This window comes from Cyclopterus lumpus, chromosome 6 (genome assembly GCF_009769545.1).
Source record: "Cyclopterus lumpus isolate fCycLum1 chromosome 6, fCycLum1.pri, whole genome shotgun sequence".
NCBI lineage: Eukaryota > Metazoa > Chordata > Actinopteri > Perciformes > Cyclopteridae > Cyclopterus > Cyclopterus lumpus.
Window position 1 is genome coordinate 7,996,290 of NC_046971.1, and position 27,960 is coordinate 8,024,249.

General features: G+C 43.5%; 1 protein-coding gene across 1 annotated transcript; it reads right to left on the bottom strand.

Moving 5' to 3' along the window:
* Positions 1 to 1,661: 1,661 nt before the first annotated feature.
* Positions 1,662 to 27,909, bottom strand: LOC117732259 (contactin-1a-like). Its single transcript, XM_034535084.1, has 23 exons — positions 27,855 to 27,909; positions 26,466 to 26,504; positions 19,342 to 19,468; positions 18,436 to 18,614; positions 17,946 to 18,041; positions 16,759 to 16,965; positions 14,741 to 14,840; positions 14,031 to 14,212; positions 13,612 to 13,736; positions 12,986 to 13,103; positions 12,576 to 12,723; positions 11,540 to 11,667; positions 10,715 to 10,887; positions 9,745 to 9,868; positions 7,217 to 7,378; positions 6,736 to 6,885; positions 6,067 to 6,137; positions 4,849 to 5,083; positions 3,699 to 3,802; positions 3,384 to 3,573; positions 3,159 to 3,274; positions 2,916 to 3,078; positions 1,662 to 1,907 (listed from the first exon to the last, which is right to left on the bottom strand). The coding sequence occupies exons 1-23, from the start codon at positions 27,907 to 27,909 to the stop codon at positions 1,831 to 1,833; spliced, it is 3,069 nt and encodes a 1,022-aa protein (XP_034390975.1). The 3' UTR covers positions 1,662 to 1,830.
* Between the last annotated feature and the right edge of the window lie 51 nt (positions 27,910 to 27,960).

A 27,960-nucleotide genomic window follows, 5' to 3' on the forward strand; every position in this document is an offset into this window, starting at 1 on the left:
GTAACGCGTACTTCGTCTCCAGTGTCATGCATGATAGAACGTAGAGCCGCCGCTTCTTCCAAAACGTCAAAGTTCAAGGCATTCATGCATTTGGCAACTCTTTTCTATGATTTGTCGCATGAAGGAAAACTGGGGAAAAAAGCACTTTGTGGTGGATGTTGATATAGTCACAATGTAGAAGCATGGCCAGCATCAGTCACGCGAGGAATAACTGGGAGGAAATTCAAAACGCAGCATTTGTTCTCTTCCATTCGAGGGAAATACACTTTTAAAACTGTCCAATTAGAGGTGGATCATGACATACAAATGTGATAATCGTAAACAAACAAAAAAACAACAACAATTGATAATGTTTATATATCTCTGATCACGTTAATAAAAAAAAGACAAAAATAATGCAGTGGAGAAAAAAAAAAAAAAAAGGTTTTGATGGGCTCTTGCCACTGACATGGATGGCTTTGCTTATCATCTGGTCATGCCGGATGATGAAACATGAAATTAGATTACTGTTAGCTAGGCAAGTTGTCTCATTAGAAAATATAAAGTAGCCACAGGTGATCATACATTGCACGCTTATTTGGAGGGGCATGAGCGTCGCTACCGTTCACTATAACTGTTAATAGTGACTCTCACACAAAGCCATTAGCGAGGGAGATGAGATGAAAATGTTTACACTAAATAAAATGCCAACATTCTTTACAAAGCACCAGCTGGTACCACAGAGGTCCTAATGATACAGTCAAAACAAATATTTTTTTTAGTAGTTTTTTTTTTTTAGGTTGAGTTTAGCAATGACCCAGATGTTGATCATTGCACATTTGTAAAAATATTACCAGAGGTGACAAGCACTCATTTGAAACTATGTCTGATATGTCGTTCAGTTCACTTCCTGCGTCTATGGTTTTACATTCAGCTTTGCAAATATGGATCCATGTGCCTAGACTCCCAAACACTTATAAACCATTTCAAACCTTCCTTCCATGTGACGATGTCGACATGCACACAATATGAAAGAGGTATTCTATCAATAGAGCTTGTGTTGTGTTTTGTAAATAAGCATCGATTTGCAGGTCAACCCAATCTATTTTTCTTCAAATACTACCCTTAGTATATTAGATAGCAAAACAATACCACTTATTGGATATATTATTTCAGCATGGCATAACTTGCTCTTTCCTCTATGATGCTAGTTATTAAAAAGCAACTATGAAAGGATGAGATTTGCTTTGACTGCATCTCTGTAACAAAGGTTGTGCTTCATGTTTTTAGAAGAAAACGCCACCGAACTGCAAGTAAAGAAGGACATAACGACATTTTTATAAACTCCTACACTTATCCTTCACAGCTACTTGTTTACCTTTTACTACGGAATGTGCTGGAGGATAGATTTTTCCTTACTAAATATCACAGATCAAATGAAGCCCACATTTCTGAACAAACAGCTTAATCTATGTAAGAAAGGTCGGCTTCATGATGTAAATAGACTTAACGGATAATCTAAAGTGGAATGTTCACACTTTCAGTCATGATCCATCTTAAAACAAGTTATTGTGAAAGATAAATGCAATCATTTCTATAAGGCATATTTAAAAAGTTGACAGAACTCCTTTGACACTCCTCCAAAGAGGCCTTTTGTGGATAAATAAGGGATGTCTTTGTCCATTTCCGATTTTTCCATTTCTGTGTCTGTTTCCACAAACATATTCCAGCGGGGAAGGGTTGGAATACGGGATGGAACCAAAAGATTGTGGAAAGAGTTCCAAAGTCCTCACAGGCGTCAACCACAAAGAGTCTCCTTCACAGGAAGTGAAGACAAAGATGGCGCTACATTCAGAGGTTCAGGCAGAGCGCAGCCAACAGGAGCAGGGAGAGTACGCTGAGAGACGGGGCGGACATGACACCTCCACCTGAAAGACACAGAGAGAGAGCTATGTCAGTTTTTCCCTTAAATATACCTTGCTGTTGGATTGAGGAAAAAAAAAAAGTATCTTGATTGTCCAGCTCACATCCATCAAACTAAAGGCCGTGTTTGGTGTGTGAAGTGCGATATTATACCCCGTGTGTGTGGAGATCACCTTAAATGCCCCTCCATTTGTCAATGCCCTGCATTTGAAATCCCCCACGGCTTAAATTCCCGGGTCTGTGAAATCAAGCTGTCAGATGGGTCTGGACTGAGCGATAAGGGATAGGGAAAACCACGGGAGGGGTTTCCTCTACTCATCAAGATCAATTACAGAGGCTTACGGCCTCCTCCATCCAGTCAGCCTACCTGTCAGTCCATCAGCCAGTGAGGGGTCGAGTCAGGGGGCTATCAAGGCTTTAGTCATGGATCGTAAGGTTTCCCATCTTAGCTCCCCCAATCTAATGTATGAAACCTGAAGTGTCAGCTCTGCTCGGGCCCATGGGAACCCTTCTAGCTGTGACAAATGACAACCCACCGCCAACTTTGAACCTTGCATAATCTCCCTGGCAAATGGCAGGCCGGGAATGAACCGTCACAGTGAGACACCTCGGCACTGTGGATTTGAAATGTGAACAAATGACTGAAGGCTTTCTCTATTTGTGATCCTCTGATGGAACTAAACTGAGGTGAAGACAGAATACAGTAGTATTACCCAACACTTATGAGACCAAGGACACATCTTTACTGAAAGGAAAATAACTTAAAAACTGAATCGAACTCAGACACCTAAATTGTACTATAACCCGCTGGAGGTGGATTTTCGTTAATTTAGCTGACTTTCTACATTTGTTAAGCATTTCTCTGTTTATGCAGGCTATAGAGGGTTATTAACAAGAGAGGTTAGTTGAAAAAAAGTTGTATTGATGTAGCAAAAACAAAAATCGTGAATGTTTTCAAAATACTACATTACACTGATCAGAATTGATAAGTAAATGGTGGATTCTCGTGTTACCTGTGATGTTGATGTTGATTTGTGCCACGGCCCCGTCTCCCCCCTCTGAGTGCGCCCGGACCTCCACCACATAGTTCCCATCTGCGTGGAAGGGAAGGTCTATGTACTGCTTGCTGGTTGTGTACAGAGTGCCTGTGGAGTGGCCCTTCTGCCTGTACAGCACCTGGGTATACACACACATCCTTTATAAGACACGTCACTTCAGAGACATTAGAATCAGTGCAAATGTAAAACTGTACTCACTTTATAACCTTCTATTGCTGCCTCGTTAGCAAGCGGTTTCACGTGTTCCCAGGCAATATTTACTACTGAGTGGCTCTTTAACTTTTGACCAATTATTTTGGGAGCTCGACTTGGAGCTGTTAAAAGACAGAAAAAGGGCTAATGAATTACAAGTATATTAAAATGACTCGTGTTGTTGTTATCCATGCAGATCCCTGTACTAAACTGCTTCAAAGCACAACATACGGGGCTTCTTGGTGTGGATCTGGTGGTGTTCGCTGGCCGGCCCGTATCCTGCGGAGTTGTAGCCCCGAACCTCAACAAGGTAGTGAGAGTCTGGCTTCATACTCTCCAGTCTGGTGTGGTTCTCACTGCCGGGTACCACCACCGTCTCGGCACCCCCTTCACTGTCGTCCGGAATCCTCCAGTACTTCACCTGGGACACGGACGGACAGAGGTGAGATGGCTAGGACCCTAGGATGGACCCTAGCAACAACAAAAAAATGAAAACGACCTTGCCTATATTTTTCCCGGGATACCTCAGTAACATTTCCCACTGACCTGGTATCCATCTACATTGCCCTGTGAGAGAGGCAGCCACCACACGATGGCGTCCGTGGCAGAGAGAGCTTTGCCGTCGACCCTCCCAGGAGCTTCAGATGGAGCTGAGGAGAGACACAGAGTGCAGTTTGGTAAATAGAAAATCAATTTTCAAGGAAGAGTCCTTCATATTGCACACACAAAAAACTCCGACATAGCGTATTTTATACGTACGGACATATTTGGAGCCTTTACCATGACCATAAACTAACTAGCGTTCCTTGTCTGTTTTTATTGGCCTTAATGATACCATTTGTCTCTCAGTGGTGCTCAGGCGTCATTGTAGTGATGTGAATGAATCACTCTAAGGTACGAGGGAAGTGACGGAAATCTCTCTTGGCCCACATTCCTTCACTGGCCACTCTGACACTTCCCCGTGACTTATGGGGCACTTTTACACTTTGGGTCGGCTGCCTGTGCCAGAAAACTGTCCTTGGATGTTAAATCGTCACGCTGGGCATTGCACCAGCGACCCATCACATACAGTCATTGTGCTGCACAAAGAAACAAAGGCACACAAACAATACTGCACAACTGGCGTGCAAACAAATGCAAATGGACGCAAACTCTGGAGGCAAAGTGCTTTTGCAGGCTTCTCTGTAAAAAATATAGACACTCAAACAAACGGCGAGCGTTCCCAAAGTGGGTTACCGTGGCAACGGGGCATCTCTGCAACCCATCATGTCTGGGTTGCCAGTGGTTATCTCAACTGTCTGTCAGTGAAAGTTAATAACTAGGCTAAATGCTTTGCATCCTTGGGCGAATTATCAGCTTTCTGGTTCATGCTACATAGATCATGGTAATCCCCCCGCAAGGAAAGACGGAGAGAGGGGAAGATAGGTTCACTTTCAAAGGGTATTAAAATTCCTCACAACTATACATGAGAACTCCTATTAAATGAGTCCTACTCCATTGAAAACCCTGCTCGTGATAAGTAGCTGACACTGACAGATTGAAATAGCAGAGTGTTGGCATATTGAAGAACTCCTCATTCTCCGTGATGCCGAGAAAACAGAAGCAGGTTGATCTGTGACATCGTTTTGAGATCAGTTTGCCACATTTTCCCCTTAATGCTTCAGCGTTGAGAGCTGTAGATCTTTTCGGTGCTTACCGTCCTGTGCAGAATAAATGGCGGCCGTTAGGCTGAAGGGTCCCTCTCCTTTTCCGTTGAATGCCTTGACTTTGACTTGGTACTCTGTCATTGGAGGAATGGAGGGGTCTCTGTGGATGTAGTGCTTGGCCTGGGGGTCGGCTACTGTCACCCTCATCCACTGGGCTCCATCTTGTGGTTTGAAGGCCACGATGTAGCCAAAATCCGGCCCGTAGTAGTACTGCGGCTGCACAGGCTGATGGCAGAAACATCAAACATTACTTTAATGTGGCAAATGTTTTATCCAAAACAACCCTCGACCCTGCGTACCCCCTAATGTGAATTAAACATAATCCGGTCAGAGTTCGCATTATAAATATCAAGCATCATTCACTGCGTGTGCTGTATACTCGGATTAACAGCAAGACTCAGAAAAGGCCAATTCCACTTGATGATTTGTACATGTTGGGGCAAATGACAGCATTCTGTGAGTGATACACAAGAGTTCAGAGTTGTGAAGCTTTGCTGGCTCGTCCCTCTTGATCTTTCCCGACGCCTCGTTTCCCTTGTTGGCACTTTATTCTCATCATCATATTTCCAGCGAGACGTGCCTGCACTAGGCACCGCCAACCTATCTCCGAGCGCAACGCCTCGTCCTCCAAGGCAATTTACCTATGAGAGCTAATTTATCAATGGCTGCAGCGGGGAAACGGAAGATAATGATTCAGTTCAGGCATTGATTTTTGTTGATGGGGGTGTTGTTTTGTTTGGTATAAAGTACGAGACAATTAAATGCTTCAGTTCCTCTGCTCATCTTTTGATATGACTTCATTGTTAGTCTTCCAAAGTGACTGGAAAACTATCAATGGCTTCCTTTAAATTCACGAACCACTTTTATTTGTATCATCAAAGTATGGCAAATTTTGCCAAAACATTGATCAAAGTTGAAATAAATGGAACTGGAGTGATTAGTGCGTGTGTGAGCCAGCACCTCACTGAAATAGATGTTCTTTTTGTTTTTTTCCTCAGCCTTTTATTGTTGGAATGATGTCTGTTTCTTTTTCATTGTTCTGGCATGTTTCCCTTGTGGAGCAACAGGGCTCCAAAGGTTATTATTGTCTTTAGAAATGGAATCCATTCTGACTAGAAATGAGCTTGAGGTGAGATAATGGCGCCGTGTCTCCTTCTCTGTGAGCTTTAAACATGAGCCCCGTCCTCCGGTGGCAGGTCCAGACCTACCGTCCACGTGATGGTCAGTTCTCGGCTCGTTCCTCCACCGCCACCGACGTCAGAGGGCGCCACCACAGGAACTACAATGAGACAGCGACAGCAGAACTCTGAGCCCACATGCTAAGAATCCACACAAACAACGCCAACCCACACAGGCTGTAACCTATCCCTGGCAGCGGTCCTGAAACATCCTTCCTCTGCAAATACAATATCGATGTCTTTGAACTGTGCCAAATGCAACACCATATGGTCAATGTGGGAACCTTGCCACGAAAGGAGGCAAAGGTCTTCTGGTTTTGTCTTGCGTCTGGTAGCTCACTCTCAAATGAAGGGTATTCTTTTTAAGAGAGGTCATTGTAGGCCTGTGATTTCTATTTTATAATTGAATTTTTAGTATACAGTTTCCAGCAGAGTGCTCATTTGTAGAGGTTTGTGTGGTGAGCTTGGCAGCATGCTTCTACCGTAGGAAGTTCAGATTGATGGGATTTCTGCTGACTCATTTCTACAGCGATACTTAACACAAGTAAACAGCGCTGTAATTGAACGGTGAAGAATAAATATCAGGATGGAAAGCTGGGCCGTAGGACCACATTTCCATGACATTTAAAGTTACTCTGCATCTTCTCACTGTCAGTTATATGTACCAAGTGTTAGCCCGACGTCAGGCCGTGGTCTTACATGCTTCCAGGGTTTTGTCTTTAGGCGACGGGCTGCTCGGCTCTCCTTTCCCCAGAGTGCTGGTGGCAATCACTCTGAACTCGTATTCTATCCAGGGGAACAAATCCACCACTGTGGCCATCTCCGCATTCCCCTCTACATCCGCGGGAGCTGGAGCGAAAAAGCACAGATTTCATTTTACAATGCCAAAATGTCAGGGATTTACAGCATCGTAATAATATAGGTTCTGCTTTCCCTCTATTTAGAAAAATAAATAAATAAAAGTCTTTTAAAACAATAATGAAGTTCTATTTTCAGAATACGTTCCTATATTTCAAAGCCTTGATGCGTGACTTAATTCTATTTTAGCCGTCTTTAAAGAGACATTAACCACCATGTAGGCCTACAATATAACTACGTGGCATGACCCACAGTATTATAACACTGGAGCCAGCTCAGCATTCAGGTAGCAGTGTTTATTTGAGTGTGCTGAAGCTCTCACATGTCGTGGCGTTCTTCCAGACATCCTCTGAGAAGGAGTCCCTGTACTGGATGGTATATTTGGAGATGGGGTTGTGGTTGTCTGCTCCACGGCTCCACTGCAATGTTACACTCTTGTCAGTTTTGTTCAACACTCGCACCCCACCTGGGGCTCCGGGGGGACCTGGGGTAGAGACAAGAAGAAGAGACACGTTATCAGTGTTTTTGTTGATGGGTAATGAATACAAGAGGGGCTAAACAGTTGTATATACTGTATACGTCCCTCAGGCAGAGAGTGAACATCCATACTTTAAAATTGCAGAGAGACAGAAAGTGGACATCGCGTTTCTGAAAGAGCTTCATCTTTTTTCAAGATCATGAGGAAATTATTGGCAAAAGTCATGAGCCGTGAAACAACGTAATACTTCAACACCAATCTCCTCTGTTTGATGCCCATGAAACGCAGCACGTCGAAGCTTTTTACATCTTCTCTTTCCGGTCTCTTCTTCAACAGCAAAGACTGATGTGGATTACAGCATTAGAGCCCATTAACTGACATGAACTACGGTTCAAGCAAAAAGCCTCTGAATCCAGTGCTCCTCTCGTTTCTTCCTTTGGAACATAAAAATGGCCTAATTGAAAACCCAGACTGTGTTAAGGTTAGCCTCCCAACCCACAGCCTCAGAAAAATCATCCAGGATTTACTTTTTTCCAAGTTATGAATATGAGCCGAGACAAGTAAGGCGATTAGACATAGCTGGACAGCCCCTTAGCGTCGCCTCTCCTCTACAAGTCAGAAGAGAAAGTATTTTGTTTTTTGTACAATACACTGTAAGAGCTGAAATATTCATATATTGTCCATGTCTGTCCAACACTGTGTCTGATAAGCTTCAGCGCTTTGAACTAACTGACATCCTTCACTCCCAAGAACCAAATGTAATACAGCCTTTGAATAGTTTACCCAATTCACAGACAATTACATTAACACAGCCACATTTCAACGGCAATCCCGGGCAAGGCCGTAACATACGCTACAATAACACACACGCCCGTCATATGGAAACAGCTCTTCTCCCGATCGCAAATCCCCACCAATAACAAGCTACAGGTGGAGAATTGTGTTTTTAGCTTCGGACAATCTCCCGAAGCGGATCTGCTTCCTCATCTGCCGTGATAAATGGCCGTCTTTCATCTGCAGCTCGCTGCAGCCCAGACTGCAGGCATTTGGCACTCCATTAGGAGCGGCCCAGTTGCCTGTGTTTTGGTTCCACTCTGGGAAACGTTATCGTCAGCTGCTGTGCTTTCACCTGGCCGTCTGTCGACACCTGCTCAGCAAGCAGCAGCGGTGGCAGCACACCCAGGGCCCAACAGGGATCACTGGCAACCAGTTCACTTGGGTTCCTATCTGAAGGGATCCTTTGTCCACCGACACTGAGCCCTTCAAGAGCCGAGGAGAGGCCGTAAGGCAAGCTGTCACTCATCAGGATATGAAGGGGTGAAAACAAGCTGATGAGTCACCCACAAGGTGAAATACAATAAATGACAGACGGCGCACTGCGGAAGAGCGGCAGGGTTCGTTTTGTGCGTGTTGATATCTGTTTGTGGAGAACAAGTGCTGTAATCAGCAGCTCTCCGTATCAAAATATTGTGGTGAAGGACAGAAATGTATCATGTCCGACACACTTCAGTCATCAAATACGTATTACATGGCATTACACAACTAACAACCACGAGCTGTAACGTCAACAGCTCTCACGCTACTCTATAAAAAGCGCTACTTTATTGGGTTATGATGAAGTGGAGGCTGACACTCATAAGGATACAGAAGCATTGCTTGCTCCATTTAGTTAAACAAATCTGCAACTGCTTCTAATTAATCAACCACAGCGACAGCTTATATTGGGAGTTTATCAAATTAACTACATTTATATACTTTTTTCTGGCTGGACACAGAGTTGTGGGTTAACTAGCGGCCTCCTCTCTTGCTGTCCTTTGTCTGGAGTCTCGGTCTGGTTACTCTGGAAAAGATGAACTTCTGTAGATGCAGTACTTGTGTTATCTCTCTGCGTCTCTTCTCTCTTTTTTCACACGCTGGGTTTGACAAGAAAGAGTCGGGGAAAAATTTTAATGAGTTGTTTTAGAAATATGTGCCTAATGAACCGTGAAATTCATTTGTCTTGTGTTCAGTTTAATAAGCTCGATGGAACTAACCGCCCTGGAAACCTCGCTTCAAATCCTACATATTTCACTCATAACGTTTGAAAAAAAAAAAAAAACCATCTTAATACTTATTATTATTATTATTATTTATCTGGAGTTTAACACTAACTAACTGCTTCATCCGGACTGTGTGGGCGGAGCTTAATCAGATCTGAATGACAGAACCCAAACGAACCACAGCTAGAAGAAGAGCACAGACACAACACAAAATACAGAAATCTGTCGTGTAAAATAACCCAAACTGTTAGAAATGATAGAGAATAATGTGATTTCATGTTGGATGTCTCGAGAGCCTTTGAGATGTATGTAGATGTGCCACTCGTGACTCACCCCTGACGACCAGGTGGGCCGCGGCCGTCACATTGTCAATGGGGGTCTGTGCAGTGCAGGTGTAGCGTCCAGCATGCTTCAGCTGGAGGTTCTTGATCAGTAGCTCGCCGTTTGAGCTTCCATTCTGCAATAAACAACACAACAGTTTATTTAGGAGAAGGCAAAACGTCATAGATAATGAGGCAAAGCCTTCCCACTGTGTTCTTGTGAGAGCAAAATTATAATGTAAAATATTGTCTCCCTGTGCCTGAAACTTATCTTGAAATATGGAAAAGGAGATATTATTTCAAACACCAGCGTAATTCCGCAAGAGCAGAAGGACTGAGTTATCCAACTCAACATCCAATAAGGTCAACTGGACATGGACTCCAGCTCAAAGGCTTCATCTCTGCTCCTATGAAGATGTGTAAGCCTCCACACAGTGTTTGCACTCTCTAATATTCACGACTGCATTGAACTCGCAGTTTGAGACTCAAACATGCTTCGCTAATACCACACAAACTGTATTCAGTGGAACCGGACCACATTTATATGAGGGGAAAATCCTCCTTGTGTACAAAAAGGGGGGGATCATCAATCACAATCATAATAGTGTTTGCTTAGTGGGCAGAGTGGCAAATGAGAAATGCTAACCGCTAACTGATGGTTAGAGCTGAGCCAAGAGTGAGAGTAGGTCATGTCAACAATAATGGATGTTAGCGGAAATTGCTATTAAATTGATATACAATGCACTATTGCACTCAGCGAAGGAATGTGAAATGGCTTTTAGAGTCATATCCATTTAAAGCAGGCTGTACTTTTCCATTTCAGGTATTCCAATAAAAATACGACCTGCAATATGATTTGACTGGATGAACTCCAGACTAGAGCTGAGATTTGGCAAAAGGGGGGCAAATTTAGGGCTATCAAGCTAAACTATTAATGTTTCATATACCTTTAGAATATTTCATGAACCAACATGTTGTCTCACCAGGGTGCGTTCGTAATGGTGACTCTCCTTGTGCAAGTCAATGACCCGGCCATCCAGGGACCAGACGAAGGTGATGTCCAGGGAAGCGTCATGTGACGCGGCGCACTGCATCCTGGTGTTCTCTCCCACTTTCACATCAGCATTGGACGGTGCCAAGGTGATCTTTGTGGACTCTGAGGAGAAACACAGGAGGCACAAGGGAACCAGTGACGATGAGAAAGAGATCAAATGAAGGGTCATTTGGTTAATTGAAAATGTGATGAGGTGGATGAAAATAACAGGTAAGTGACTTAAATTAAGAAAAAGCAGTCACGTAGCAGACAGCTCAATGGTAATTGTGGTGTTGATATGAAATAGCTTGAATGCTTCAATGTACACAAATGTCCAGAAGAGGGCAGAAAAGAGCTGTGCATCATCACATGAGATCAACTGTACAACAACAACAACAACGAAAACAGTTTGACAGCTGAGATTGAATGAATGTTTGAAGAAAAAAAAAAAAAACTCATATCAATGTTATTATGCTATTCAATCAAACTATCTCATAACTCAAGTCCTCTCCTCATTCCTCATTGAACAGTGCATCCCGCCACATTGGATCTGGAGCCTTCAGTCCTTGGCGAATGACTGAATACCCACCAGTAGCCGGCATACTGTCACTCTGGTAATAATTCAACAGCAGACATTTGGAGGTCGGAACGCTTTAATAGTGGGACTGAGAGGCTGACGTCAGTCAAAGCAACACAAGATGTCCTGGATTATAAAAAAGGAGGGATGAAGAGGAGCGTTATCAATTAAGCGTTGCTCATTAGCTGTTGAACTTGCCTGTAACCAACAGAGAGCCCGTGCTGTTGGCCTTGCCCCGGTCGTTCTCGGCGAAGCAGGTGTACCTGCCTTCATCTGCGCGTGTCACGTTCCGGATCTCCAGGCTCCCATCCTCCCAGATGAACACCCTAAGGAGACACCGGAATTCATTATTTCCACGCCGACAAGAGAGAGCGATGCAAGATGATAAATATTCAGCACGAGACGAAGGTCGAAAGTCCAAGCGTACGTTATTTCATGTGGATGATGAAAAATGTTGAAAGTGTGTTTGCCGGTTCCCTAATGGGAGTCACGTTTTTACAAGGAAGACAAGTCAACTTGAAAACTATTCAGCGAGACACAAAAAAAAAAAAGCGAGGCGACGACGTTGGATTAATTTCTATCTGCGTGTTTCATATTCATGCTCGAGCCAGATGCCCGCGACAGCCACCATCCAGATTGTTATGAGGCATATGCTGCATAGTAATGTGGCCGCTGCTCCCCCCTCTACGTGAGACCCCACTGTGGTGCATGGGGGGTGGGGGTGGGGGGGTGAGGAGGCCTGGGGGGGCTTAGAGCTCTCAGATTAGGCTTGTTTTGTCAGTGAGGAGCAAATGACAGAAGCTCTACACATCCAGACCGTCCACTTCGACGAGCTTGAGAAGGAGTTTCATGTCAACCACCGGAGCAGTGCCCAGCAATCACTGGCAGCCAACAAAACCGCAATCACTTGCATGGCAACCAACGAACAGAAATCACTTGCATGGCAACCAACAAACAGCAATCACTTGCATGGCAACCAACGAACAGAAATCACTTGCATGGCAACCAACAAACAGCAATCACTCACCAACAACAACACTAAAGATTTTCTGGCGCAAAGTAAACTGAGGCGATCTAGAGCTTATTTAGATCCCCAAAGTCACTAAGCTGTTTTGCGTCGAGCCCCTGAAGAGGAGCGAGGCGCCACAGCTCTCAGTTACTTCGGCCTCGTGCTCATGTGACCCAGATCCTGATGCGTCTCCCAGCCAGAGAAAGGGTGATGGAGACTGCTCACCTGGTGTGGTTGTGGAGGAGCTCGGTGTCTTTGCTCCAGGAGAAGGAGGGCTTTGGAGCCGCTTTGGGTCGACATTCGATCACCACCCGGCCGTTTTTGGCTGCCATGACTCTCTTCACAGGGTTGTGTTCAAACGTGGGAGCACAGGCTGAGGAGGGACATCACAAACTTATCGGAATATGCATCACCTGCATAATTGTGCGGTCCGTTTTACATCAATACAAATGTGTCGTGTACCTACTATGATAATGTGGATGTCCAAAGTGAATTCGTAGACCGCATTCTGTGTAATTGTATTTTTTTTTTTCAATAGCAAATCTGACGTTGCACTCCATAAATCCTAAAGAGCTCCAATTAGTTCCTCTCAATTGTGACCTTTACATCTCTGATGCAGCTCAAATGTGACTCACCATACACGCGCAGCTCGGCAGTGGCATATATGACTCCGTGGTGATTCTCTGCGATGCACTGGTACATCCCTGAATCGTCGAACGTCAAGCTGCTGAACCTCATCTCTTTCCTGTGAGACTGTGGGGAAATAACATGAGTGTGGAGTTAAAATATCGGCGTTCCACATTCATACAGTTTCAATTCTATTAGTAAGCAAATGATTGAAATCATTGTTGAAATCCACAGAGGTGCGGAAGACCAATTTGTATATTTGACTGGGAGAGGATTTCATTAATGCATAATGATGAATCCCGCCGCATATATCAAACAAGCTCCCCCACTCTGCTGCCACTAACTGTTACTCTCTTGGGTATCTTTCAGTGCTGATGACAGGTGTTTCTATGGAGGGTTACACAACCCACGCTGGCACACACTCAATACCAACAGGTCCTTTCTCCTGACATGATGTGTCCCCACAGTGCCAGCTTCCTGTCACTGCTGTGCTACTGGAACAATTCTGGGATGCACACTGTGCACCTCGAGGAGATGCTAAGGGGTTGGGGGAGGGGGGGTTCTGCTTATACCACAGCTATAGCTAAATTAAAGGTTCAAGAGACGAGACAAATACTATTAGTCATAATTTTACCAGTTGTCCATTTTTCAGCCAGCGGATGCGTGGTTCAGGTTTGCCGCTGGCTACGCAGGGCATCGTGTAATCCCTGCTCAGGTCCTGCTCTGTGCTGCTCATCTGCTCCACCCACTCAGGAAAAGCTGCAAATGAGAAAAATCAGAGTTGGGTTTGAAAAAGTGTTTGAAACTAAAAAAAGACGCTCAATAATATGTGATTTGATACTTGAGGCATAACAGTAGGTGTTAAATCTAAAGAAAGAAAAACCTGTCAAAGCATACTAGGGCTGGTAAATGTACCCCCACGCAACACAGTGTCCAGAAGATAAGAGATAACGTTTATGAAGAATAAGCTTTACATTCGATGAACGAGTGCATTGCCTGCTATTGAGTTTTAGGAGGAGACGACAATGACATGACAAACAGCACGCCGCCTACCTTCCACAGACACGCGTGCGGCGTGGTAGTCCTTCCCTCTCGAGTTCACCGCCTCACACTGGAAGCTGCCCGCGTCTTCAAACTGCACATTGTACAGGTGCAGGTGAGCCCCCGACATACGCAACTCGTGATTGGGGGGAAGCTGTCCGTCCAACTTCTTCCAGCGGATCTCGGGGACAGGACTGGGAAGGGTAGAGAGAGAGAGAGAGAGATGAATAAATAATAACACACAAGGCAGGCAGGCTTTAACTGCATCACTAACGCACCACTGCACTCCCAAGTCATCATCGTTCTGAAACATGCGTTATGAATGATTTAGCTCTGAGCACAGCCAGTGCATCTCAGGCGATCTACAGTAAACAACATTTTACTGTGCACTAATAAGGGTGAACTAATGTGGTGTTTTGAGAGATTGATACATCATGCCTATAATTAAAAATGTTGTATTTTTGTTTTTTGAATATATATATGTATTGATGTGCCGCATCAATGTCAATGAACTTATTTAATGAGTAACCTTTCCTCATTTCATTACCGAGTGAGCATAAACAACTTCTGAAACGTGTTCCATCTTCATTTCAATTCTCCTTTGAGGATATTATAATATATTTTATAACACTTGTAACTGAGAAGATTGGACTCACTTTCACGTAAGCTTCCAGTCCAAACGGTGCACATGTCAAACAGAGGCAATGATCTGTCACACTTACTTCCCAAGAGCAAAGCACTCCAAGGTGATATTCTGCCCCACCAGAGCAGTGGTATCTGGGAACTTGACTTTGAGGTCAGCAGGGTATTTCCTGATGGGACCTAAAAGGCAAAAGAACAAGCCAGAATCATGACTCAGGTGATGAAAACATTTCTACCAGCGAAGCCTGAAACAAACACAGGTCCCAGATGATTTTGAGAGCATGTTCACCATTGTTTGATTCAAGGTTTCTTTTAAAAGCCTCTTCTTGGGTGAAATTAAACAAAAGATACTTCTTTGTAAATGTTCTTTACTGAAGCACACACACACACACACACACAAAGCACATGCATAACCAGGCTTTTTAGGTCAGGGACACAATGGCTTTCTCTTTTACAATATTTGGGTTATGACGTTTACATGGAACATGAGGGACCAACACTCCCCGTATTCATGTTTCTTTTAGGCAGTTGCAGTGACTCATTTGAACTGGGTTTGTCTCTCGCAGCCTAAGGCACAGGAGTTTGTCAGTTTAGAATGAAACCTGTAAACTTGATTTCAAGTCAAGAACAAGATGCCGTGTGTGGATCTATGCTGTGAGGTCAAGAGCTCAGCCTCTGTGTCATGTCTGCACTAACACATTTACCTCAGCAGGGGAGAATGAAGACACAGTTCAAATAGAGCACCGGAGCATTTACCGGTCTGATGGTTTGAATTGTTGTCATTAGCGGTAATACAGACAGCAGGGTACAGGTGCAGCACTGAAATATATCTGTTCCAGGTGTCATACTATCACTTTGATTTTTAGATCATCATTTCTTGGTTTTAAGGACAAACTAGTAACATAACTAAAGTGAATGAAACACCTGCCCACATCAGGGCTTATCCTGCTTTCTGTAACCAGATTGTGGTGTTTACACACTGTACCTATGGACGGATCTAGATGGTTAAGAATGTTTGGATAGGTTTTCTATTTACAGAGAATGGATATAAAGCATAAAAGCAATTTTGGAGAAATGAGGCCCATTGTGTCCTATCTACATATACACAAGGCGCTTTTCAAAAGGTCTGAACTCCCTCCCAAACACAAACTAATTAGAGTTGAGTAAAGGACACAACATACCCAGAAGGCAGCTCATAGTAATACACATATGCATGAGGGAGCCCAAACAAATGGTCGGCTCGGCTTTGATCTTGACCTCTTTGGTGGGACACAACGTTTTATTCTGTGTTCGGGAACTTTAGTTCTTTTCAAATCTGCCACAGGTGAAGCAGGTCAAGTTACATGACCATGAAAGTTCAAATCAAACAGTGGAATAACTGATGGGATCTGGGAAGGCCAGTGAGGAAAATGATGAAATTGTGGTCTAGTTTTTTGTTTGTACCTCTTATACATACACACAGAGCATTAATAACCACATCTTTGTACACTAGTTTGTGCTCTCTATGGTGCTGTTCATGTTGTAGGTATTTTTTAGTATCTTTATAACATGCTGGCTCCGTCTCAAAGCAAGTGTGTGTGTGCGTGTCAATTTAACTCTGAGCTGATTTCATCCTATAAATCTAGTTTACAACAACAGTGGCATGACCTTTATCACTTTTAAAACAAGCATTGTTGTGATTAAACATGATGCTTCAGCAGCGACGTGAGAGACAGAAAAATCAATGTGCTATTTTGCTGCAGCCAGGCAGAGTCACTTCCTCTCTTGGAGCTTATTTTTCAAACTCATCTTTATAATCACACCTCAAAAAGTCTGGAGACTATTTATTTATCCAAACCGTCGTCTCTCTGTTGTATTTCGATATTGTGTTGAGCTTAATTGCATTATATACATCAAAACAAATGTTTTGTATTGCAAAGGAGGGACATTAATTGCAGGGAATTGCAGTGCATTGCATGTTATTGTGGTATCACACCATCATTTGACCTTGGCTTTTTTAAGGTCACTGGCTATAAAACTGGAGAAACCAGGAACAGCTCCAATGTAATCACAATTTAAAGAAAGGTCAGAAATATGAAGCAGAGAGTGAGGTACTGACGTTCAGCCAGAGGCACCAGGGGGATGTAGTTGGAGAAAACACTCTTGGAAATGGACGGGCTGGACGCGATGCAGGAGTAGTTGCCACTGTCGGAGGAGTCCACCTTGGAGATATAGAGGTTACCCGTTATCTGGGAGACAAAACGCCTCTTGTCCAGTGGGATGAAGGTGGGGAATTCATTGAGGATCCATCGGAACGACAGCTCATCTGCACAGGAGGAGAAACGACAAAACGGCACCCGTCAATCAAGACCCTGGACGGACGCACAGCGGGAGCTTTGGAAAGAGCCGAGGGGATCGGATGCGAAACCGGCTCACATGCAAATAGAAGTAGCCCAATTCTTCGGCGCTGAGGGGGATTTATTATTCAAGCGTCTATTGACCTTTCAGATGAAATCTTATAATTCTTTTAGCTGAGAGGCATAATGGAGGAATACTGTGAGCACATTGGCTCGTCGAGGTAATTCTGATGCCGTGGAGAGAGTTAACAATGCTTTCAGACTGCTCTGTTTGACAGATTTGCATAAGCGTGAATATGGAAAATATGTGTACAGCTATTTGGTTTGATGGCTATGGCTAAATTAACTGCAATGCTATTAAAAAGCTTAAAAAAACTGAGGCCACAAGCAGACAAATAGAAGGGGGGGGGAAACAACAACCCTTGTAATGACATTGTAGCGTGAACTAGATATTAGACTAATGAAACATGTTGAATTATTTCCCTTTTACATCCATAAGGGAGTTGAAGTGAAACCAGCATTGGTAAGGCTGCAAACTGAGAAGAAGAAAAAAAGCTTAAAACTCATAATGAGACAGTGACAAAGTCGGTGATGTCATTATTTTTATACCTTAGAGGACATTAAGAAGGGCAATTCAATCCCAAGCCAACAGGGGACAACACATCTTTGGTTCATTTCATATAATCCGTTTATCAGTGTCATGAAATCCCATATGTGCATTTTGAAAAAAGCTCACTTTTCTAATGACGCTCACACTTTCGTTTAAATATATGGGGAATGTACACTCTTCAGTCCAGCTGCTCATACCAGGGAACAGTGCTAACTACTGTGCCGACGTCCGTCCACCCACTTCAATCAACCAGATGCTACGGCTACATGGTGATGGAGGTTGAACGCAGACCTGTAGGGACCCTTCAGCAGAAGCACACTCATCTGTCACATGCTGTACCTGGATGATGTGGTGGGGGGGCGCAGAGCAGCACCGCCCCCTGTCCCTCTTTGACGTACACCGACTCCCTCTCCTCCGACGAGAAAAGGTCCAGGTCTGAGCGAGGCGGAGACAAAAATCAATTGTACGGCGGACTCAAGAGCTACTCAGAATCGACTGTCATGCTTTCCTATTTGAGAGTCTCCTCGAGCTAATTTTTTATAAAACCAACACGAAAGGATGCATAAAGTTAAACTGTTTTTTAATTGAGCTGTAGTTTACACACACACACACAAAGAAAAATGCTTTAGCCATGCTGGCATCGTAAAGTTAGACCATTCAATAATTGCACTTTCCACACCATTTATGATTTGTCCCAGCTGCCCTTTGCAATTTCACCACGCTTAATAAGCATGAAAGGACAGCTGGAGGGCAGTTTTCTGTTAGATCTGTGCGCTACCGGACTGAACATCACGGCAGCCCAAATGGGGTTCACATCTGGGTTACTTACATCCAAACTGGACTGAGGCCTCTCGGCTGATGACCGTGCCGTAGATGTTGGTAGCGAAACAGAAGTACTGTCCGACATGCTTGGTTTTAATGGGGTTGCTAATGACCAAGTTGCCTCCCACTAAACTGTAGTGGCTGCTTTGTGTATCCAAGTCAATTTCCACGCTGTCCATCTTCCACCTGCAAGGGAAACAAATTAGGGTCACTAGAGTGGTGCAATGTGAAGGCAGTATGCTGTGAAGTACGTTATGGGAGTTTCTACATGTGGCACACCTTTCTTGCAATCAATGTCTGCACATACCGTACGAATTAGCCAAGATCTTTAAAAAGCTGTTATATATCAATAACAAATGTCATGTAGATGAACCATCTTAAACACTTCATACCAGCTGTGGTCAAAGCTAATTCCTTCTCCTCTGACATCTAATACTGAGCTCTCCGACTTGGAGGATGCCAAGCAATATAATTGACACACATTTACATCTGAATTGAAATGGATCATGTGAAGCGCTTTCAATTTTGAGTTGCAAGATGAGGTTGAGCCACGTTGGCGGTGCCGTGAGTGCTGCTGCTGCTGCAGGAACAACATCCTGTTTGTTATTCATTTTTTTTTCCGGTCGTGTCATATTTTGGCATTTAAAAACGAAAACAAAGCGAGTTGCCGCCGATTGGCGGATCAACGACACAACCATTTGGTGAAAATGTATCACACATGCATGCCCTGCTGGATGGTCACACACACACACACACACACATCATAAACCTTTGAGGTGCATCGTGGTTAAGATCCACATCTGTGTGACCTCGCTATTTACAGGCAGATCCTAAAACAGTCAGAGAGATGACGAGCGATGGGAGGCCCACAGCGGGTAGTAATGAGACTGGGTTTATGGGGAACATATGTTACTTGTATGTGGCAGGTGGATTGGCCCGGGCCCGGCAGCTCATGGTGATCTTTGCCTCGGGCGACTCTTCGGGGTAGATAGTATCCACCGGCTGCTCCTCAAACACTGGCCCGTAACCTGTGGCTTCTTCTGCCGACAAACAAACAAACGAGACCCGGTTAAATAACAAGCTGGGTCAGACTCGCAAACAGGAAACAACAAGGTGTTAGAGCTCAGCGTCTGTCTGACACGGATAGGGCAGCTCCGTCGAGACAGCGGGGTTCAGATGTAAGAACAAAAAAACATCGGCCCTGTTAGATATATTACCTCCTGGTTTGTGGTTTTCACACATGCCTCTTTGGCTCAGTTTCTGCTTCCAGAGAAATCTCGGTTGTATAGCTGAAACTAATCGTACCCTTGATTTCCTCTCGAAGTCCCTCTTTGAAGCGCGATGCACAGTAATAAGCCCCTGCGTCATCCCAAAAATCACAACGCCGCACTAATTATGACAGATCTGTGCTCACGCAGGTGCCAGCGAAACATTCATCTGTTGCCAGTGCATATGATATTGTTGCAAGCTAATACAAATCCTGGAACTGGAAATTCTATCTTGACTTTCCATAATCCCAAAAAACCCTTTTCATTCCGCATGTGTCATCCTTCGTGGCGCTGTGAAGCAAATCCAGCGAGAAGAACCTCCTTGATGAAAATGCCTTTTCTTGGTTCAATCTGCCTTTTAACGCCATCGACACACACACGTACAATTAGCCCCCATTACTCATTGGAATAGACAGACATCACAAGCGCAGGCATGAATAACTCATAAACACAATGCCAGGCTATGAATAAGCAATGAGGTGAAATGTTCCCAAACGCAGATTATTCTCTCAGATCAAGTGTGTGTGTGTGTAGGTGACTGCAGGAATACAAATGTAAAGCGCGTGTGAGTGTGCGCTCGCACATGTGTGTTATTCCCCCTGCGTCACCGATTTCTAAGAGAGCACAGCTGACACCTCAATGGGGGAGACGCTCGTCCTTTCAGGCGGTAACATCCTGCTTCTCCTCGATCTCTTCAACGAGGCCTGCGTTAGCGCATCGGATTCACTTCCTCTGAAAATGTCATATTTAGTGACGGGTGAGCATCCTTTAGAAGCCTGAACATTTTGCTAGTTACTCCCACAAAAGACAAGGACCATATTGTTGTGCAGAAGAACAAGAAAATATAGCAATACTCATATGCATTCCAGCATGTGAGTGTGAGTGCTTGACATTGAGGTATACGGTAATCTCCAATACTGTGCGGTTAAACATCAGTGAACCAGAGGAATGTGCGTCTGCCTCTGCTGCGGGGAAGCAAAAGGAATTAAAAATCGTATAATCCTAACCAGTATGAAAACCGACTTGTAACCACACTGGCAAGTCGGCGGCGCCGTCCTCGCGCCGGGAACGGCCAACCAGGAGGCAGCAATTAAGACGTTGGGGAGACGGGATCCACTCCCCACTCACGCACTCCAGCAGCTAACGGTGTGTGGAGGCTTGACATTGATGCAAATCCCAAGGACTCTGAATAATATCGCCGGCTGAGAGAGAGAGAATTAAACATGCTATTAATGGGGGCATTCTGAGAGCCGATGGAAAGCAAATTAAAGTGTGAAAATATGTTCTGGAAACAAGAGAGGAAGAATAAAAGGAGTGAAGGAAAAAGACAAACAGAGGAACTGAAAGAAACAGGAAAGAGTAGAGTAAAGAATATACTACAGTAGTGACCCTATTCCACTGTTATGCACTTATGATTGCTTTGCATGAGTGTCAGCTAAATGCGCTGCATGTAAATATGAAATATAAATGTGGAATGGGGTGGAGGATGGGAGCCACTAAGGCTCTGCGGCAGTGCTGACATAGTCGGAGTGAAACTGGGAGAGATGAGCGCTGGTGGCGCTCCTCTCCTTTTTCCTGTAGTGTGGGTTGTGACAGATGGTGAAGGGGAGTGTTGAAGCCACATAAGGCCCATTGCCTGGAGACACACACAGGCCTCTTGCATTCTCTCTGCCTCGTCTTCACTTCCTCTGGCTATCTGTCTCCTCCACTCTCTGGCTTTGCTGTGTCCTCCCTCCATCTCTCTAACCTATATTCTACTGTTACGCTCTGCTCCGCTTTCTTTATCCATCCTGGGTTTCCGTATACGTCTACTTCCATTCTAAAGCTCGCTCGACGTCCTAGTCAGTAATGGCTCCAGGGAGGATCGACGTCAGTCGCAAGACCGAATTGTTGGATGGGTCGCCATGAAATTCGACGTAGACATTCGTGGTCCACCGGAGAATGGATCTGACTGTCTTGACTGGTGATCCTCGTGACATCATGATGATGGCGTTTTTGTCTCAGCTTCTGGGGGGGGGGGGGGGGATTTGTATCAATATTTGGTACGGATATTCACAACGCTCAAAAGGATAAACCCTAATGGCCGTTGAATGGATTGTCACAATAATTAGTACAGACATCCGTGTCCCCCTCAGGAGGAACTGTGTTCACTTTGGTGAATATTCCAACTGGCACCATCATGAGGTCATATTTTGACCCACCCTGGTGGATGGCAAAACACCTCCAAACTAAAACATTCACATCTGCCTTAACCCTACTTTACTTTTAGAGCTAATTAGAAGATGATGGCATGCTAACATGAAAAAGGAACATGGGGAAATTGTCAATATTATTTCTGCTAAAAACTATAAGCATTGGAGTCAAATGTTGGGGTCAAAGCACCAGCCTCAAAGAGCCCTCCTACCTTCAGTTGACTAGCGTATTCTCTCATAAACTGTTTCCACCCTCATCCTGAACATGCCCTAATAAGTTTCTTCAAAAACAGAGAGACTCTCTTTCCAACTCCACGAAGCTACATCCATATTCCAATCTCTTAGTTTCAGAGGTTCTCTTTTTCGCTGCATAAAAACACACTTCTCTTCTTTTTTTTAAATTAAAATGACTTTACTGTGGATGCCCTGAATTGTCCTGTTTAACAAACAAGTACTTGTTTACACACACACACACACACACACAAAGACAGAACAAACTGTGTCTACGGGGCATACTAAGTGATCTTCCGATTCAGATTTCATAATAAAACACAGACTCCTATTCATCTGAAGAGCAAATAAGTTTAGAATTTGAGGCACCGAAAAGGCTGTTATTTTAGGAGCCTTCCATTTTCTCTAGCATCAGTTTGTGATGAGACATCAATTATTCATTGAGGTTTCAGGTATAATTTTATGTGCACGACACCGACGTGTCGACTTGAAACAGTATACAGACACAATAACATAAAACAACAACAATCTGTCATCTTTGTTTAAATTATTTTCTTGTTTAATGTCTTCCTTCAAAACAAATGTGCAGCTGTCTCACGGGTTTCACTTTCCATTTTGCTAAATAAATGTTCTGGTTTCACATTTAAATCGTCACATAATTAATCAAAATCCCAGAGGAACTTAATCCTCGGATGAATTTAACTTTACTCACAGCTGTCTGTTTCGGCTACATCTGCAGCACGGTTTGTTTGCATGGCCCAGAGTGTCCAAGTGGGACATATAACATATTGTTTCCTTTAGGCCCCCAAAGTGCGGTGTAGCAATAATTACCCACAAGCCCTTGAGCCACACAATGAGGCACGGTGGCCAATAAAATTCTCCCTCTGGTAGAAATCTACTCTTTAGATGTCATATGTTGAATAAATAACGAATTCTGCTTCACTGCCAGTAACATTATTTTTGCAGAAGTGTGGACATGAGAGTACCAGTTTCAGCCAGTGTGGTGCCAGCTGTGCAATCACGACTGCTGTCAAAACAAATTATTCTCTGGAATGATGGCTGGAACAGAGCAGAGGTACTCAAACAGGACATGGGCGAGTGGGGACTTGAATCCAGATGTTTCACAAGCCATAGCACATTATTCTTAAGCACAGTCTGCTTTAATAAATCGATTGGCAGAGGTTTACACAGAATCCATCACCGGATAAGCGTATTAAAATAACGTAATATATTTCTCAGCTTTTCATCAGATGTTCAGTATATTCAATCACTCAATTTATGTTCAACAGAGCTGCTCACGATGGAGAACCAAAGACATTCTTAGGCCTACGAGTTTCTCACCAGAGATATGAGTCATTCAGCATTAAAAATAAAATAAAATAAGAAAAACGACTAATCAAAGAAATCTTAGCTGACTAAGACCATGAAAGTTATGTTGGCAACAAATTGACTATGAACAAGCAGATCTATTTGTCCCGAGGTCATTCAGTCAACTATCATGCTTAACAAAGGCAAACATCAAATCTTCACATTTCAAAATCTGCAACCGGATCTCCAATCTGCAATTTTTTTGCTAAGAAAATAAGTAAAAAGCTTATTCTTCTGTTGATCGACTGACGGTTGCAGCTCTAATTTCACTGAAGTATTGGAACACTTTGAATACACTTCAGGGCAGGCACAACTCCAGACCTTTGACAGCCATCCTTCAGGTCTGCAGGGGCTGATGGACGCTCTAACCGCAGAATGATCCGCGTTAACTTTGCTATGGACTGAACGAGAAGCAGTTCACTTGCAAGAATAAAAACATCTTCTTCCACCTACGCAAAGATCCAACCTTCGAGGACAGTGGGATCCACAGCTTCCTCTGGCTATGCCTTCATCTTCGTCCAAGTTCGACAAAGCCTTCAAAGTGTTCGGGCCTGAGCAGCATTTCTCACACGTATTAGTGCGCAGTGACCTTAAGAGTCTACGTGTATCGGACTGATGTGTGTAGCAGCATCGAAAGCATTCAGCAGAGTCCTCGCTGCTTCATGCCGTGTTATTTTTAGAGAGAAAGAATGGAGATATTGTCCACATGACCAGGAGGTGACACACAGGCACACAGACTGTACAAGTTGCTTCATAGAGCAGAAAAGAGAGGAGAAATAATATAGTCTCCTTCAACCTGCGTGCAAGCATCCCAACGTGTTCCCAGGCAACGAATCAGCAAGACTTCCTTTTATTCCAATTTACCCCTTGCTGGCAGTCTGCCTCCACTTTATTTCCTCCCACAGAATAACATACATGGTGCAAATGTTATGCAGATACAGAAGTTAAAGCTGACAGGACAGTAAACGACAAGCTGCTCTGTATATTAAAAACTCTCAATCAATAAAGATGTACAGTATTTTTGAAAAAGGAGACAGCTTTCTGTTGGATTTTTTTTATATTTTTTGAAATGTTGCACCTTTGAAAATCACACTTTGCGCTTGGAAGGATTTTATATTCCTTTTGGCCAACACACTCGACGTAGAGAAATTACAACATTTTGGGAAATGCATATATCTTCACCCGGGTGTGTGAAATCGATGGAGACTATTTACGGACTATGTCTTGGCCGGGCAGGGACTTCCTGGAGTCTCTGCTGGTTGCCTGGCAACCTCACAGCGACTGTGCCCCATCAAGACACAGTCTGGCTCACATCCCACTGTAAAACCTCACCATGTCATTTATACACTTTTGGTTTCTGTACAGATTAAACAAACGATAACATGTTAATTATGATGCTCGATGTGCTGATTTTTGCCAGGCAACTAAATCCCCATTTTCAGTCAGTATATTAAGCTGCCGGCTGGAGCTTCATATGACGGCAGTTATGAAAGTGGTATTTTCTTTCTCAACTAACGCTTGACAAGTGAGCACATTTTGTTTAGGTCCCAATATGTTTAACTATTCCCATAAACAGTTCTCAGTGTCTCACCTAATATTTCAGGATTATCTGCAATGATGGATGGGTTGTATGAAAAAGGGGTAAACAATCTTAAAATAAAAGTAAATAATGAAATTAAATACACTTATAATAAACCTATAATCCCCACATCCCCACAATGAGGCATGGCAGCTCTAATACAGTCCCATCTCTAATGATCCTAGATTAATATGTGCAGTACAGTCTTGGAATTTCACCATCGCCATGAGGAGTTATGTGCATCGGCAAGTTGGAGGAACCCAGAAATAGCTCCAGTTGAAAGAAACATGACCTCCAGATAGATTTTCATTAGTCCTGTCCTATTGTGGACCAAGAGAAAGGGAGCCATCTGTCACTGCCCGTCCCTTAACGCATCCAGACAGGCAGATATTATTGTAGTTTTACCACCTCAGGGGCTGCAGGCGGGCAGAGCTGCAACTGAAGCCGGTTTGGATCTGACATTCTTCTTTTCTCTGGTTTTTATTGTATTTCAGTAAATTAGTGAATCAACGGTACAAAAGCCGAATGGTGTGTTTGATGTATTATCGCTCTTATTTCTCGGAAAACTTTAGCTTGGCTGCATTGTTAATTTTTTTTTTTTAAACGGGGGTTCAAAGGGCTGTATTTCATATGAAAAGACATGCCGTGAGGGTTTGGGCTTTTCACTAGATTTCCACGGAAAATTGCACAATTGTGCAAAACGAACACAGACCCACATCTGGACAGCGAGGCGTGTTTGTCTTTTCGTGAAAATCGTAACCATCTGAATCAAACTTAACGTTACATGTCAGCAACAGCTCTCTTGAGCAAGAGTTGTGTTTTAAAGTTTAAAGTCACAGGCCGTCCTCTGCTCAAACAGATCTCGTGTTGCACACTTTGAATGACGCTGTATAAACAAAGTGTTATTGAATCGCAGCCTGTTTTAACCCTTTCTGAACCCCAAGACCACCGCCTTACCCACCTACCAGTAAACACGTGCAGCGTGCTTATCTCTGTTTTGAAAACTATTAATAAAATAGAAATAAGTGCAACTTCTTGACATTTCAGGTATTGAGTCTGAGTGAGGGTGCTTTGAGTGACCTTTCTGGTTTTTGAACATTCTCCGTGACGTTGTCGTCAGCCTTGATCTTGAAACCTTATCACCAACGATAAAACTTTGGACACATGAGTAAAACAAATTTTTTTTTAATTAATTTTGAATTTGACCCGCTCACATCAAACACAGTGAGCGGTGGAGTGTCTTGGCGAGACTGATGCTGCTGGCAAGCTCGCTGTGTGTGTGTGTGTGTGTGTGTGTGTGTGTGTGTGTGTGTGTGTGTTTTGATCAGATATGACTCAAATTATCTCAACGCTATCCAAAACCAAGAAGCATCTGATTTGGTATTTGAATCAGTCTTACCTCCATAAAAGTCGGGTACCTCCTCGTGCATTGATGCATCTGTAAGTCAAAAAAAGAAATCGTTTCAACATAGTGAACGACGATGCTTTAAATATACTGTATGTCTGCTGGTGTATTTCTTTCACAGGAAACATGAAAATGGATCAAAACAAATGATCATCATCAGTCATAAGAGTTTCTTTTGGAGAGCATGTGATGAATAGCTTTGTGGGCTCTCTCCACGACATCCTTCTCTTCACAATAAAATAGAAAACTCAAGACTTTTGTGGTTCGCCTTCAGTGATTATAGGTTTACTCTGTAATGCTGTCGTCGAATGGTTATCTATGTACATATACAGAAGGGAAAACACATTATTATACCAACCTGACGATTGTGTGTGTGTGTGTGCCATGTAACCATGTGTGTGTGTGTGTGTGTGCCATGTAACCATGTATGTGGAGCTTTTGAGGCCTTTTTTTTCTTTTTTTCTGTAGATGAATGTCAGCGCATCTTCAACAGGATATTCTAAGCTTAAGCTGCAGTGCTGCCTAAACCTTTGGTGAACACAGCTAGAATTGCCTTACCATGGGGGGGATTCATCTCCTCAAAGTGTGTTTGGATAAGATGTGAAGGGGAAAGCCGGGAGTATTCCCAATTCAAGCTCTCCCTTTTTGTTTTGGTTCACGTGAAATCCAATGTGAAAGAAGTGAAACAGCCCACGGTGGGAACACAGGGGGAGGTTGCATTTTTTAAAATTTTTTAGACAGGTCATTTTCAGGCTTGCTGTTTTCTGACCACTTTGCTTTGTTTCCGACACAGCTGACTGCACAGCGGCATCACCGAGAGGAATGAAAACCTGCAAACTCGAGGCCCTCCAAGGCACACGGCTATCCAGCCTGGCAGATATACATACGCTTTTGTAGCATTTTCTACAATACGTGCTTTTTTTTGTTCCGTTAGCCTATATATAGATTGGATTTACTTATATGTCTGACATTAACACACACCTTTACTGAAATCACAATGAAATCTCCCCCTAGCTGAACCCATTCATCAAAGTGTATCTATGTATTCTGTAGCTGCAATATGAGTAGACTTTAGACTTATTGTGTTGATAGTTTGTAAAAAAAAAAAATGTTTTTTAAAAAAGCATCAAGAATTCCCTTTGTGATTTACAGGGTTTTATTTCAACTGTAACTCACAGCTGGGAAGCTGAATGAGTCATGGGGTCATACAATATTTCAATAGCTATGAAAACTAACACGATTTTCACATTAAAAGGGCCGAGTGTAAGGTGTGAGTTTTAAAGCCGCGTTGCTTTCATCTAACAGCCGTGGTACCGTATCTAGAAAATAACACATTCTGCCAATTAATTGAGCTATTCCCTTTCATCTGAGTGTGCTACTGACCTGCAGGGGAGAGAGAGAGGACCAGGAGATGGAGGAGCAGGGTGAGGTGCAGCATGATGTTGACGTGAGGACCACCAGGTGGGGTTACGGCTAGAAGCTCAGCTGA